This window comes from Podarcis liolepis (assembly GCF_965112155.1).
Source record: "Podarcis liolepis genome assembly, chromosome: 10".
Classification (NCBI taxonomy): Eukaryota; Metazoa; Chordata; class Lepidosauria; order Squamata; family Lacertidae; genus Podarcis; species Podarcis liolepis.
This window is the reverse complement of record NC_139562.1, coordinates 7154797-7170761: the sequence shown is the minus strand read 5'-3', so window position 1 is coordinate 7170761 and position 15965 is coordinate 7154797. Positions and strand designations below refer to the sequence as shown.

At 45.7% G+C, this 15965-nt stretch overlaps 1 protein-coding gene across 1 annotated transcript in view; it reads left to right on the top strand.

The window, feature by feature from the left end:
* Nucleotides 1–15965, top strand: part of EXOC4 (exocyst complex component 4) — a 369665-nt gene that overhangs the window by 275811 nt on the left and 77889 nt on the right. The window contains exon 11 of the mRNA XM_083461060.1: nucleotides 1627–1846. Coding sequence (XP_083317186.1) covers nucleotides 1627–1846 — 220 coding nt within the window. The remainder of the gene's footprint in view (nucleotides 1–1626; nucleotides 1847–15965) is intronic.

Genomic DNA, 15965 nt, shown 5'->3' with positions numbered 1-15965 from the left:
TAAATTTGTATATCACTCGGCAAGCGCTTGCCTCTGAATTGGATATGAGATGGAGCTTTCAGCTATTCCTCCTGCATTTTTAGGGCTTCCTCCCAGACCCTGTTCTTCCCTTCAGGCATTTCATAGCCTTATGAGAACAGGCAAGAGATCCCCCCCCTTCCCGCATTCAGCTTCATTAAGTTTTTGGACACCCCCCCCCAGCTCCCCTCATCAACTGGGGCCATGGTCTAGCAACCCAGAAATGTTCCTTGCTTTGCATTTTGATTTGCAGAAATCTCCTTAGCATTTTACAAGAATAAGCACTGCAGTTGTTATGTTAAATAAGTGTAATTACCATGCGTTAAGGGAATTTTCCATCCTTGACTTGCCATATGACTTGCTCTCTCACACTGAGAAAATACACCCCACAGGGCTTTTTACCTTTATGGGTTTTTCCTCCGTTTTCCTCTGCCGGTGCGAGATAGTTTCATTTGGGACCGCTGAGAGCAGAGTTTGATTCCCTTGGAAATTTACATCTGGATGGTTCTTTTCTTGATGAAATGGTTTAAGAAAAATTTCCCGCATAGACCTGCATGTCACGTTGGACCCACTCAGCCATATGCAGGATGTCAGCCACAAATTGCGGCTGCCAAGTAATTGAAAGGGACTTTAGCTTTGTCATCTTCTTCCTTCCAGGCAGTGATGGGCTGTTCTGATGCACTGGCTGTCCTCTGGGTGTCCCAATAATGCACGTATTCCCCCACCGCTTGCCCCAAGCCAGTGTATTCAAGGAGTAATCCCATAAACCCTCTCTGTCCAATGATGCCATTTTAGGTAAAGGTAAAGGACCCCTGGACAGTTAAGTCCAGTCAAAGGCGACTATGGGGTTGCAGCGTTCATCTCACTTTCAGGCTGAGGGAGCCAATATTTGTCCGCAGACAGCTTTCCAGATCATATGGCCAGCATGACTAAACCGCTTCTGGCACAATGGAACACCATGACGGAAGCCAGAGTGCACAGAAACACCATTTACCTTCCCGCCGCAGTGGTACCTATTTATCTACTTGCACTGGCATACTTTCAAACTGCTAGGTTGGCAGGAGTTGGGACAGAGCAACGGGAGCCCACCCCGTTGCGGGGATTCGAACCACCAACCTTCTAATTGGCAAGCCTAAGAGGCTCAGTGGTTTAGACTGCAGTGCCACCCACATCCCTGATGCCATTTTAGGCTCAAACTACACATTATAAAATTGTATGGGGTGTTAGCAGAGGGGTAGTACCTCTGGTGGGGGTCATGTCATGCTCCTTCTGGAATAGTTTGTCCACCTTTGGTCCCCACCCTGCACTCAGCTCTCACCTGTGGCTCCTAAAAACTGTCATCATGCGACAGCAGCCACACCAGGGCAAAGGCATCTGGCCCATGGGCTGGTGGTTCCCCAGCCCTGTTTTAATGGGAGCTGTACAAATGATAAGCTTTTTAAGATAAACGGACTTCTTTCAATTCTAGTAGGAGCGTGTTTCTGAAAGATAAGGTAAGGATTCACCCCTTGTTCCATAAAACGTCTGGAAATGGTTAGCTGAAATCTAGTTCCATTTGACTCGGCAAACATAGTAACAATGAGTTTCCCCTGCTTTAATGTGTTTCAGATTTATTCAAGAGATTGAGCACGCTTTGGGACTCAGCCCAACTAAGCAGTGCCCACTCCGGGAATTCCTCACCATGTACATCAAGAACATCTTTCTTAGCCAAGTCCTGGGAGAAATCAACAAGGAAATTGAAGGAGTCACCAAGATAACTGAGCCACTGAAGATCCTGGCCAGCGCAGACACCATGAAGATGCTGGGTGTGCAGAGGCCTCTGTTGCAGGTAAGAAAGCGGCAGCATTTCAGAAAGGGGCCTCCCCACGAAGGCACTGGTGAAGCTTCAATGCTCGATGTTCCCATGCTTGTTTAGAATAAGTTGCGATTCCAATATGCCCTTGAGAAGCCTTCCTTCCAGATTCATCATACATGGTAGAATGTAAGCATTTTTGACAGAGGCATCATGATAGCAGATAGCCCAGTAAAACTCATTCTGAAGGCTGCCTGCACAGCTGCTTCTGCCATAATGAGTTGCTTATGATAATGAGGCCATTCCTGGGATTGGCCTTCTCTCTCGCTTCTGGGGGAGATCACTTGTGGCTCTCCCAAGAAAATGTCATTACCAGCCGCGATGGCATACTGTTCTCATCTTGTCAAATTACTGTACATTAATCAGATGGATGTTGGTGACGAGAGATGTTCAAATGGCCACGGAGAGCTGCCAAGCGAGTTTTGTTGTTTAGTGCCATAAACAAATGAGTTTTCTTTCAGGTCCATTTGCAGCCATAATCAGAAACTATTAGGCTGCAGTCGTAGCCGATCAATTGTGCATTCCATGCTTCTCAAGGGTGAACGTGACCTTTGAGACACAAGTGAAAATTCTGATCAATAGATAATACTTTGTGCAATGTAGTGATTTTCAGTCTCATCTGAAGTGCTTTTTTATATATTTGCACCCCTATATATGTATGTGTAAGCGTAAATTATTAGTGGCTAAACTGAGACACCAAGAGGTTGTTTAAGACTAGGGGTAACCTGGCTGCAATCACAGGCTTAGTTTGAGGTTAACCCACAATTAAGGGCAAACGGAGAAATGCAAATTTATTTGGGGTATTTATGCCTTCATTTCCCCCCATTGATCCCAATTTGAATACCCACAGCAAATAATTGCACTATCAGTGTAAAAATAGCACATTTAAAAGCAACCATGTTCACTGGTTGTTGCTAATTTACAAATACAGTTTTATTCTTCGTATTCCATCTACAATTATTTGGTCAACTTAGGTAGGTTTTTTTTTTTAAAAAAGAGTTGCGTGCTTTCTTTGGTACCTTGTTGTTAAACCAAGATAGATAATTTACAAGTACATTTAATAGGGAGCATGCAGAACATAGTACAGGTGTGTTAATGAGACCTGCAAAATCTTTCTAAACCTTTCTGCTGGTTCCCTACAGAATAAGAGCTAACCCAAGGAGGGGGAAATACCTTCCTCGTGAAACTGTGCAAGAAAGGAAAGGCATGTTTCTTTTTAGTTGTGACTTGGACTGAATCTAGACTGCCTGGACATACTGATGGATTGTATGTGGTCTGAAATATTGAGACTCAGTCCAGACAAGACAGAAGGGCAGTAGGCAAGCCTGTTCTGGATGAAAAAGAAGCACTAGGTTCACTCACAAGCTGAAGGGTATTTTGGATCCAGCATTACTCCTGGAGGGTCAAGTGGCTGCATTGGCTGCTACTCCAGCTATAAGCCTTTGTGGAGGAGAAGGGGGAGGATCTGGCCCCAGTGATTCATGCCTGAATCATCTCTTCCTTTAGGTTATTGCAGTGTGCTCTGTGTGGGGCTGCCCTTGAAGAGTTTCCAGAAACCTCAGCTAGTGCAAAATACGGCAGCCAGACTGTGACTGGTGTGCACTTTATGGACCAAATGGACAATATCAATTACCCTGCCTTTCAGTCTGAGCACAACTGAAGATGCTTGTTCTGTTCTATAAAATCCCAAATGATTTGGGGCCAGGATAACTGGAAGCTACTTTCAAGAAGAGGCTGGACATGGACACTGTTACTTTCTACAGTGTTTGTACTCCTGCTTACAGCCTTAATTTTGGACCCAGGGCAGGCAAACCTTTGGGGATGCATGTGCAGTTTCACACAAGTGTTTTCCAGTGTTCTGGACATATTACCCAGTGCAACTTGGATAGAACAAAATATGGCATTTCCCTTGTCCAGTGACCTGGTCCCAGAGCTAGAGGCTGCAGGGGCAAGCAGATGGAGAACCGGGTCTAGGTCAGGTTCCAGAGATTCCTGGATTGCAGGGGGTTGGGCTAGATGACTTTCAGGGTCTCTTCCAACTCTACAATTCTATGTTTCTATGATCCTTTAAGTAGAAACAAGGCCTTCTGCACACAGCATTGCAGCTGTTGTTGTTGCATCATTGCAACTGTTTTGGAGCGTTATTTACCAAACAGTTACTGTAGATAGAGCAGTAAAACCAACAAAACATTCTCACAATCTGGTACTGACACACACAGATGTGCATGTGCAAGCTCACACACAGATATTCACATACAAATATGCTTTTCCATCGGCACATCTTGACATTTGGTTTATACCCAGCTTTTCAGCTGACCTGGCCTCAGACACACACTGTGTGATGGATTATTTTAATTAGCCCAACGGCATGGACAAGCTTGCCTTCACAAGGCAAATATTGTGCTCATAAATCTTCATTTTTACCCCTTCGACCATATCTGTGTAGCTGCTCTCATCCCCTTGTCCACATCCAGGAGCCGTTTTGCTGGGAACTGCTTAGATTTGATTAAAGGTGTTTCTTGGTTCAGACCAAGGCTGAAATTCTGAGAATGAATGAGCTGCCTTAACCACATTGGAACGGATGCCCACCTATGTCATTATCCTGCCTCGACCAGGGTTTGGTATTGGGTGCCAAAGGGAAATATTAGTAATCTGTATCCATCAGCTCTAGATTTCAAAACTCTGAGATTTAACCTTTCACCAGCAGGTATTGATATTTCTGCCCTCAATTTCTTGATCTGAACCCCATAGCCACAATGTCCTGCCATCGGTTCTAATGACCAGTGGTGCATCCAGTTGTAGGAGTATCCTGCTGGTTAGTGAAGGCAATAATTAATCAGTGCTGTGCTCTGTTGTTGGTAGTTGTGAATTTCGATCTCATCTGAAGTTCTCAGAGGGTGACGGGAAATACAGAACAGCTGTCTTCCATGGTAGACTGGGAACCAGTTAGAGGAGGGTACCCACAAATCAAGAGTCCTCTTCCACACCACCACCCTCAGTCTTTCTTCATTTGTTCCGTTTCCCAGTGTGGTATAGTGGTTAAGACTGGTAGCCTCGTAATCTGGTGAACCAGGTTCGCTTCCCCATTCCTCCACATGCAGCTGCTGGGTGACCTTGGGCTAGTCACACTTCTCTGAAGTTTCTCAGCCTCACTCACCTCACAGAGTGTTTGTTGTGCGGGAGGAAGGGAAATGTTAGCCGCTTTGAGACTCCTTCGGGTAGTGATAAAGCGGGATGTCAAATCCAAACTCTTCTTCCTTCCTTTGATGCTTGATTGTATATCTCTGAATTGTTCAAAAACCAGAACTCTTGCCAGTCACATAAAATGCTCATAACATAAAACAGCATATATAAATGCAGAGAGATACACTCGTTTGGAAAATTGCCTGAGATAAATAAGAAATTGTGCATGAAATCAAGGAAGAAGCTGGACAGCGGCACCAACCCCAGAGTAAACATTGGTTGCGTCACACATTCAGTCGATTACTCATCTCTTGATGACTGTCAGCTGAATATGTGAAATGCCTTACTCTCAGCTGAAAACTTGTGTTTGAGTTGGCATCAGGTGATATCATAGTTCTCATGGCAGTGATTCATCTAATAGCTCATTTGCACAAAGAAGCCATCACTTGATGCTGTGGTCAAGTTTCAAACATGCATAAGGGCCTTTCCATACACTGGACAGTGGGAACCCTGGGTTTCCCATTAAAGCCACAGTTTTCTTTTTTTTTTTTTATATAAAATTTTTATTGATTTTACAGCATTTTTAAGAAAAACAAACAAACACTAAAAATGACAAACATACACGTATAATTTCAAACATATTTTCATAAACCTCTTTTCCTGGACTTCCCCATACCCCCCCTCTCTGCATCCCAATGTCCATAATTCAACTAGCAACTCCCAAATGTTACTTTCCAATCTCTATCATCTTAGTCCTCTTTTATAGTCTAGCCTTGTATCCCTGTACCCTTTTGCTTCCTGAAACCACAACATTTTAGCATTCATTAAGTTTATAGTAGTCCTTAAAATAGCTTTTAAATTTTTTCCACTCTTCTTCCACCGTCTCTTTTCGTTGGTCACGGATTCTGCCTGTCATCTCGGCCAGTGTCATATAGTCCATCACTTTCATCTGCCATTCTTCCACAGTGGGTAAATCTTGTGTCTTCCAATACTTTGCGATGAGTATTCTTGCTGCTGTTGTGGCATACATAAAAAAAGTTCTATCTTTCTTTGTCACCAATTGGCCGACAATGCCCAAGAGAAAGGCCTCTGGTTTTTTAGGAAAGGTACATTTAAGTACCTTTTTCATTTCATTGTAGATCATTTCCCAGAAGGCCTTAATCCTCGGGCATGTCCACCAAAGGTGATAAAAGGTACCTTCAGTCTTGTTAGGGATTGATTAGCTGCTTGTGCGTGAAAACGTGCTCCCTCAGAGTTTGTGCGACCCCACAAACCTCCGTGTGTGACGGAGCTCCTCAGACATGTCTGCTCTAGTCACTAGTAGAGTCCGACAGTGGCTGTCTGCGGAAGCGTTTCCAGCAAAGGAGCTCCTTAACGGAAACGCGTCTCCTGGACTCACGGCGTGACAGTTTCCGGCGAGGTGTGGGTCTCCCTATGGGAGACTCAGATACCTCCCCACTGTTCTCGCTGGAAGCGTCCCTGAGCCCTCCCTCCTGCTCGCATTCCCTCAGAGATCCACTCCTCCCCCTGCTGGTCCCTGCTTCAGCTGTTGAGTCTCTTTCTTCCTCCCTGAGCCCCTCCACCACCTGATGCTCCGATGGCAGTTCCCTGACATCCACCTCCCCTCCAGGGCCCCCCTCACCCCCTCCCATTTCCTCTCCCCTGGGAGGTGAAGGGCTAAAACCCCGAAAAGAATCTTCCTCATCTTCCGACGTCTCGAACAATTCCCTCCATCGATCGTCGTCCTGGCTCGCTGAATCCTCTTCCTCTTCAGAATCTGGGAACCCCTCCAACTCCTCTTCCTCGTCGGTGGTGGCAAAGTATTCCCTTCGGAACCTCGCTACAGGCTGAGGTTTACGTGGGAACCTCTGATGAAAAGTCTCTATTAAAACTTCGTCATTGACATCCTCTGCCCTAACCCAGGTGTTTTCCGACTCCGGTTCCCCTTCCCACATTACCAAATACTCTACTTGATCTCCCTTCCACCTGGAATCGAGGATCTCCGCTACATGGTAGCTGTGTTCCTTCTCCTCCATTGCTGGTCCCCTAGTGACCCTCCCTTCACTGTCTCCTCTATACGGTGACAGCAACGACCTGTGAAAAACTGGGTGCAGCTTCATGTGGTTCGGTAACCGGAGCCTGAAAGCCACTGGATTGACCTGCTGCATGACTTCAAACGGACCCAGCCTTTTGGGTCTTAATTTCTTACAACCTCCTTTGAACGGCAACCCTTGGGTTGACAGCCACACCTGGTCCCCCACCCTGATGCTTTCACCTTCCCTTCTGTTTTTGTCTGCCTGCCTCTTATATTCCTCCTTAGCCCTGTTTAAGTTGAGTTGGAGCTGGCGATGGATCGCTTCCATTTCTTCAACGAACTGTTCAGCAGCTGGAACGCTCCAGTTCTCCCCCTCCCCCCCTGGGAAGGCTCTGGGATGGCACCCGTGATTAGCCAAAAAGGGGCTCATCCCCGTGGACACGTTCTCTGCATTGTTGTAGGCAAATTCTGCCAACGCCAGCTTCTCCACCCAATCATTCTCTCTGTCATTAACATAACACCGCAAATATTGTTGGAGAACCCCATTTGCTCTTTCCGCCTGCCCGTTGGTTTCTGGATGACGGGCCGTTGAAAAATTAACCTCTACATGCAGTAAGCTCATGAGCTTCCTCCAGAACCTGGAAGTAAATTGTTTCCCTCGGTCTGAAACCACCCTCAAGGGGGCGCCATGCAACCGAAACACATTCTCTACAAACAATTTGGCTGTTTCTTCTGCTGTGACCGCATGTGAGCAGGCTATAAAGTGGGCCATTTTAGTTAACAGGTCTACTACCACCATGATGGCTGTTTTCCCTCTAGACCTTGGCAGATCCGTCATGAAATCTATTGCCACTGCTTCCCACGGTCTTTCAGGTGTGGGCAGTGGTTCTAATAAACCAGCCGGCGCCCGCCTCTCCCCCTTGGCTCTTTGGCATTGTTCACACCCTCTCACATACTCCCGCACATCTTCCCTGACCTTGGGCCACCAAAATTCCCTGGTAACCAGCCACATGGTCTTGTGTTGCCCAAAATGCCCTGCTGTGGGGTTATCGTGCAGCTGCTTGAGTACCTTCTCCCTCAATTCCCCTTCAGGTATATATAACGCTCCCTTATAATACAATGCCCCGTTTCTCTCCTCAAAACCACCGGATTTGTCTTCCTCCCTCCTGAGACCCCTGAGTTTGTCCTGGGCGTATGCATCATGCACCGTACCCTCTACCAATTCCCTTTGCCCCACCAAAGTCGCCCCACACACCCAGCGGTCCTCTGGAATGATATGGGTTTCTTCGGGTGCTCCCTCCCCCTCCAAATATTCAGGTTTGCGTGAGAGAGCGTCCGCCCTAACATTCTCTGGGCCTGGCACGTAACAAATCTCAAAGTTAAATTTGGAGAACTCCTGGGCCCATCTCAACTGCCTTTGGTTGAGCACTCGCGCAGTTCTCCAGTACTCTAGATTTTTATGGTCCGTGCACACTTGCACCTTATGTTGTGCACCAACTAGCAGATGCCTCCATCTCCGGAACGCCTCATGAATAGCAAGAAGTTCTCGGTCGTACACCGTGTAGTTCCTCTCGGATTTGTTCAGCTTTCGCGAAAAGAAGGCACACGGTCGCCACTCTGACTCCTCCTTCCCCGGCTGCAGAAGAAGCACCGCCCCTATGGCTCTGTCAGATGCGTCTGTTTCAACCCTTAGCTTCTTTCGTAAATCCACATGCAGAAGTTGTTCTTCAGAGGCGAAGGCCCTTTTCAGCTCCTCAAACGCTCGCTCCGCCTCCGCCGTCCATACAAACTTCTTTTTACTGCTGAGACAGTCAGTGATGGGCGCCGTCAGGTGGGCGAAGTTGCGGATGAACTTACGATAAAAGTTTCCAAACCCTAGGAACCTCTGCACATCCTTCTTGGTTTTGGGTGTTTTCCATTCCAGCACTGCCTGTACCTTGCCGGGATCCATGGCCAATCCCTTGTCTGACAGGCGGTACCCCAGGAATTCCACCTCCTTGGTATGGAACCGACACTTCTCCAGTTTGACCCACAGCCTGTTGGCTTGCAGTCTGCTCAACACTTCTCTGACGTCTCTCACATGTTGCTCCTCATTCTCCGAATACACCAACACATCATCTAGGAAAGCAACGCAATTCTTGTAGAGCAAAGGGCCCAGTACGTGGTTCATAAAAGATTGAAAACACGCTGAGCCTGCTTGTAATCCAAATGGCATAACGAGGTATTCAAATGCCCCCAAAGGGGTAAACATGGTGGTTTTCCATTCATCCCCTTTCCTTATGCGTATCAGGTTGTACGCCCCCCTTAGATCCAGCTTTGTAAAGATCTTTCCCTTCCTCACCCTGGTCAAAATATCATCAATCCTGGGCATAGGGAAAGCCACTGGTTCAGTCACTGCATTTAACCTCCTAAAATCACATACAAGTCTCGGCTTGTCCGCGTTTTTTTTGTCCACAAAAAACACTGGGCTACCCCCTGCTGCTTTGGACTCTCTGATGAAGCCTCTCTTCAGGTTCTTGTCAATAAACCCTCGCAACTCCTGCATTTCTCTGTCTGACATGGCATACAACTTGCCCACGGGAAGCTGTGCTCCAGGGAGTAAATTGATCTGGCAATCAAAGGGCCTATGAGGTGGTAGTTGGTCAGCTTCCTTCTCGCTGAACACGTCGCTGAGATCTGCATACTGTGGTGGTACCTTCACCTTCTCCATTACTTCAGTCCCTGCTAGGGTGGCTTGGGCCCCTGCTGAACCCTTTTCCCCTTTGCAGTGTTCTAAGCAATGTGCTGAACCAAAGGACACCACTCTTTGATGCCAGCCAACCAGCGGATCATGTAGAGCTAGCCAGCTCATTCCCAAAATAATGGGAGCGCCTCCCAGGGTGGCCACATTAAACGCTATCAGTTCTGTGTGCCTTGCCACCCTCATTATCATTGGGACAGTCTGCAAGCTGACTCCTCCTCCCAACAACTCCCTGCCATCAATCGTGGTCACCTGCAGGGGGTTGCTTAAAGGGATAGTCTGTATCTGGTGTTCAGCAGCAAACTCCTTGCTCATAAAATTGCAGGAGCTGCCTGAGTCCAATAGCGCCTTTATTTTTAGGGGGTGCCCATTTTGCAGCTCTAGCGACACTTCAATCACTAGAGCAGGTCGAGGAGCTTCTGGCACGGGCACTTTCACTGCTCTTTGGCCTGGCTGCAGTGCCCCGATTGTGGCAACCAGGCGTTGGCTTTTACTTGCTCCGTTCCCCCCTGTTCTCCCCCCTCAACAGCTCCCACCATCCCTTGCCATTCCTTCCTCTGGGGGCAGACTCTGGCAAAGTGGCCTGGCTGTTGGCAGAGATAGCATTTCCGGGCGCCCTTTCCCTCCTTCTTAGCCCCCTCGCTGGTTTTTGAAAATGTGCGCGCGCGCGCTGTTCCGATTTCCATCGGCTCTGCCGGCGGGAAAGCTGGCTCAGGAATGTCTGGAATGCGGAACTCCTTCCAACGTTCCCCTCTCCCTTCCCGCCTCTCCAAGGCTCTTGCCTCCTGCCGCGCTCCTATGGTCAGCGCAGATTTGGTCAGCTGATCCATAGACCCCGCCCTGGGGCTCCGTGACAGCTCGTCTTTCACCGCCGAAGAAAGACCTTCTTCAAATAGCATCTGAATGGGTGGCGCCGATAAATCCCAACCCAGTCTGTGAATCAGCATGGTAAACTCAGTCCAGTACTCACGGACAGATCGACTTCCCTGCTTGCAAGCCATTAGCTGTCTGCGCACCACCCCTTCCTCAATATCGCTGGAAAACATGATATCCATTGCACGAAAGAAATTCATCGTGTCCTTTAGTACGTCATTGTGCGTTGCCATTAGGGGTCGAACCCAGTCTCTCGCCCCTTTCTCAAGATGCCCAATTACGAAAGCAACTCGCGATTCCTCATCAGGGAACTCATCGAACTGCACATTAATGGCATATTGCATCTCTGTCCTAAAGGCATGGTAATCCTTGGGGTCCCCCCCAAATTTCTGCACCAATCCTGGTACCTTTCTGGGGAACTGAGTGGCTCTCCCCTTCTTGTCTGCATCCTGAGCCCTTCTCTCCTCCAGCCTCGCCGTCTGCAGCGCCAGTTGGACCTCCAACGCTCGGTATCTATCTTCCAAGCTTGGACCAGCTCCAGCCCCCGCTCCTCCGGTTCCGGTTGGTTCGCTCATAATGCTTTCTCTTGCACAGGCAGCGTACAGAGACTGTCGGACTGCTGTTAGGGATTGATTAGCTGCTTGTGCGTAAAAAGTGCTCCCTCAGAGTTTGTGCGACCCCACAAACCTCCGTGTGTGACGGAGCTCCTCAGACATGTCTGCTCTAGTCACTAGTAGAGTCCGACAGTGGCTGTCTGCGGAAGCGTTTCCAGCAAAGGAGCTCCTTAACGGAAACGCGTCTCCTGGACTCACGGCGTGACAGTTTCCGGCGAGGTGTGGGTCTCCCTATGGGAGACTCAGATACCTCCCCACTGTTCTCGCTGGAAGCGTCCCTGAGCCCTCCCTCCTGCTCGCATTCCCTCAGAGATCCACTCCTCCCCCTGCTGGTCCCTGCTTCAGCTGTTGAGTCTCTTTCTTCCTCCCTGAGCCCCTCCACCACCTGATGCTCCGATGGCAGTTCCCTGACAAGTCTCTTTACACTTCCAACATTTATTATCGGGCAAATGATAGATTTTTGCCAGCTTGACTGGGGTCATGTACCACCTGTATACCATTTTCATGATGTTTTCCTTTAAGGCATTACATGCCGTAAATTTAATACCGGTGTTCCATAACCATTCCCAGTCAGCTGACATAATGTTATGTCCAACATCCTGAGCCCACTTAATCATAGCCGATTTAACTGTTTCATCCTGTGTGTTCCATTTCAACAGCAAGTTGTACATTCTAGATAAATTCTTAGTATTGGGTTCTAACAGTTCGGTTTCTAATTTTGATTTTTCCACCTGGAAACCGATTTTCCTGTTCTGTTTAAAAAATTCCATTATTTGACGATATTGGAACCAATTTTCTACTTTATGCTTCAATTTCTCCTGACTTTGTAGTTTGAACTTATCTCCATCCTGTTCTAAAATTTCCCAATACTTCGGCCATCCGACCTCCATATTGAGTTTCTTCACTGCTTTAGCCTCCACTGGTGACACCCATCTAGGGGTTTTATTTTCCAATAGATCTTTATATCTTATCCAAACATTAAACAATGCTTTTCTAACAATATGATTTTTAAAGGCACTGTTAACTTTATCATACCAAAGATATGCATGCCAACCAAAAGCATTATTAAAACCTTCCAGATCCAAGATGTCCGTGTTCTCGAGGAGCATCCATTCTTTCAGCCAGCAAAAAGCTGCTGCCTCATAGTACAATTTTAGGTCCGGCAGGGCAAAACCCCCTCTTTCTTTAGCATCTGTCAATATCTTAAATTTAATTCGGGGCTTTTTGCCCTGCCAGACAAATTTCGAAATGTCTTTGTGCCACCTCTTAAAACATTCCATCTTGTCAAGAATCTGCAAGGTCTGAAACAAAAATAACATTCTAGGCAATACATTCATTTTAATTACTGCAATTCGGCCTAACATTGACAATTTCAAATTTGACCATATTTCTAGATCTTTTTTAATTTCTGACCAACATTTTTCATAGTTGTCCTTATACAAATTCACATTCTTAGATGTTAAGTAAACCCCTAGGTATTTCACCTTCTTTACCACAGTCAAACCTGTTTCCTCTTGAAATTTCTCCTTTTCCATATCTGTTAAGTTTTTCCCTAAAACTTTAGTTTTTTGCTTGTTCAACTTAAATCCAGCTACCTGGCCAAACTGTTGTATTATTTCTAAAACCTTTTTCGTACTAGTGTTTGGCTCTTGCAAAGTCAATACTAGGTCATCTGCAAACGCTCTTAACTTATAATGTTTAGCTCCGACCTGCACACCTTTGACCTGCTGGTCATTTCTTATCATGTTCAGCAACACCTCCAGAACTGAAATAAAAAGTAATGGGGAAATCGGGCACCCCTGTCGTGTTCCTTTTTCTATCTTAAGTTCCTCAGTCACAACATTGTTTACAATCAGTTTAGCTTTTTGTTCAGAATATATTGCAGCCATACCATTCTCAAAACCCTGGCCTACCCCCATCCCATGAAGATTCTTCCTCATAAAACTCCAAGAAATATTGTCAAAGGCTTTCTCCGCGTCCACAAAAATCAATACTGCTTTAGTGTTTATATTCACCTCTAGCTTTTCCAGAATGTCTATTACATTCCTTACGTTGTCTGCCAGGTGTCTTTTAGGGAGAAAACCTGCTTGGTCCTTATGAATCTTCTCCATCAAGACTCTTTTAAATCTTTTTGCCAAAATGTCTGCAAAAATTTTGTAATCCACATTAAGGAGTGATATTGGGCGGTAGTTCTTGAGTTGGGTCTTTTCAGTCTCTGACTTTGGTATGAGTGAAATATATGCCTCTTTCCACGATTCAGGTGCCCTTTTTCCCTCAAGGATCTCATTACAAACTTCTCTTAGTGGTTGAGTCAGCCATTCCTTCAGCGATTTGTAGTATCTGGAAGTCAGTCCATCTGGTCCCGGAGATTTGCCCAGTTGCATATTCTGAATGGCAGCCTCTATCTCTTGTTCTGAGATTCTCTGGTTCAAGTCCATCTTACTTTGATGAGAGATGTTTTGTAATCCATATTTTCCAAGGAATTTGTCTATATCTTCTTCATTTTGCGGGCCTTGAGTGTAGAGTTTTTTGAAATAACTTAAAAAGCAATTTCTAATTTCATTAGGTTTAGATATATTCTTTCCATCCACCTCTAGGCTTGTAACTGTATTTAGTTTCTGCCTTTTCTTCAGTTGCCATGCCAAAAGTTTGCCACATTTATTTGCTGATTCAAAAGTCTTTTGCTTCATTTGCTTTATCTTCCATTCAATCTCTTGGTTCATCAATTCCATATATTGTGTTTGATATAACTTGATCTCTCTTAAAATGTCCTGAGATTTTGGTTTTGTTCTTAATTTTCTCTCTCCTTCCTTTATCATTTCCAAAATCTTCTCTTTTTTCTCATTTTGTTTTTTCCTCTTTATTGAATTTTGTTGAATCAAAAATCCTCTCATAACCGCTTTACTTGCGTCCCAGATCACTCTTTTCTCCACGTCGGTCCTCAAATTTATTTCAAAATAGTCTTTTAGGGTCTTTTGGGCCTTCGTGAGAATCTCCTTATCTCGAAAGAGGGTGTCATTCATTCTCCATCTAAATTGACCAGTTATTGTGAGTTTCATCTCCATCTTCACGGCGTTATGGTCGGAGCAAGTTTTTGGGCAGATTTCCACTTTCTTAATCTTTGGGGCCATTCCACTAGTAACCCAGATTTGATCGATTCTGGTCCAGGTCATCATTGCTTGGGAGAAGAAAGTTCCCTCTCTCTCCAGAGGGTTCCTTGTTCTCCATATGTCTATCAAGTCCATATTTTCTGTCATTTCGAAAAAAGTCTTAGGGAGTCTCCCTTCCTTGCTAACTGTTAGTCTTTGTGCCTTGTCCATGTTGGTGGAGACCACGCCATTCATGTCTCCCATGATTATCATATTGTAATCCAGATAGTCAGTGAGGGTTTCATGGAGTCTCTTAAAGAAGTCAGATTTGTCTTCATTTGGTGCATAAATTCCAACCACTAGAAGTTTTTCTCCTTGTATTTGTATCTCCACTGCCAGATATCTCCCTTGTTCGTCCTTGAATATCATTTTTGGAGCCCATTTCTCCTTCACATATATTACAACTCCTCTCTTCTTAACTTTGTCTGATGAAATAAATTCTTGTCCTAGCCTTTTATTTATAAGTAATCTCCTGTGGGCTCTGGTTATGTGAGTTTCTTGTAGGCATATCAAGTCCAGTTGTTCTCTATTCAATATATGAAATACTTGTCTTCTCTTCAAAGGCCCATTGAGCCCATTACAGTTCCAACTAAGGAATTGCAGAGCCATCTTGCTATTTTCCTGAGGCTCCTCCAACAGCTCCAAGTTGTTGCTCTTCTTCTGATGGTGGTGGTTTTTGTCCAATCGAGAGATTCAGGATATCCAGTGCTCTCCTCTGTTCTGCAAGTACGTCCACAGTCCCCTTCTGTAGGTCCTCCTGGTATCTTGCCAAAAATTTGTCTTTATCTTGAATTGTCTTTATTTTCACCTTCTTTGCCTTGTAGTCAAATGACAGTCCTTGTGGGAATTCCCACCTGAAGCGGATAGAATTTTTCTTTAGCAAAAGAGCTAAGTCCTTGTAGAAGTTTCTTAAGTCCAGAATGTATTTTGGGATGTCTTTGAAGATCTGTACAGCTGAATTTCCGATTTGCAAGGCCTTTTCAAAGTGTAGTCCTAGTATTTTGTCTCTTTCCTCCTTGGATCTGAGTGTGATCAAGCAGTCTCTCGGGGTCTTTCTGTCTTGCTTTTTACCCAATCTAAAGGCAGTCGTAATTTTGAATTCGTCTTCCTCAAGGTCCCAGCAATCCGCAAACTCCCGTGTCAAATATTCCACAAGGTTGTCTCTTTCATTCTCCGGAATCAGTCTTAATTTTAAGTTTCTCTCTTTCCTCTGTAACTCCCACAAGGCCAAAGTTGCATCATGCTCATAGACCTTCTTGGCAATCGGCTCTAATTTCTCCTGTGTCTCTCCCGCAGTGGCTTTGGCATCTTCCGCAATTTGGCGCGTGGTGGCGTTTTCCTCCACCAATTTATTTATAGATTCTGTATTCTGGTTTAATCTTGCTGAAATTTCTGTTAATTTTAGTGTGTTCTCTGAAGTCTGTTTTGTCAAAGACTCCAGAGTTTGGTTTATCTTGAGCAGGGCGTCTGTCACAGCTTCCATAGAGACGGCTGCTCCTTT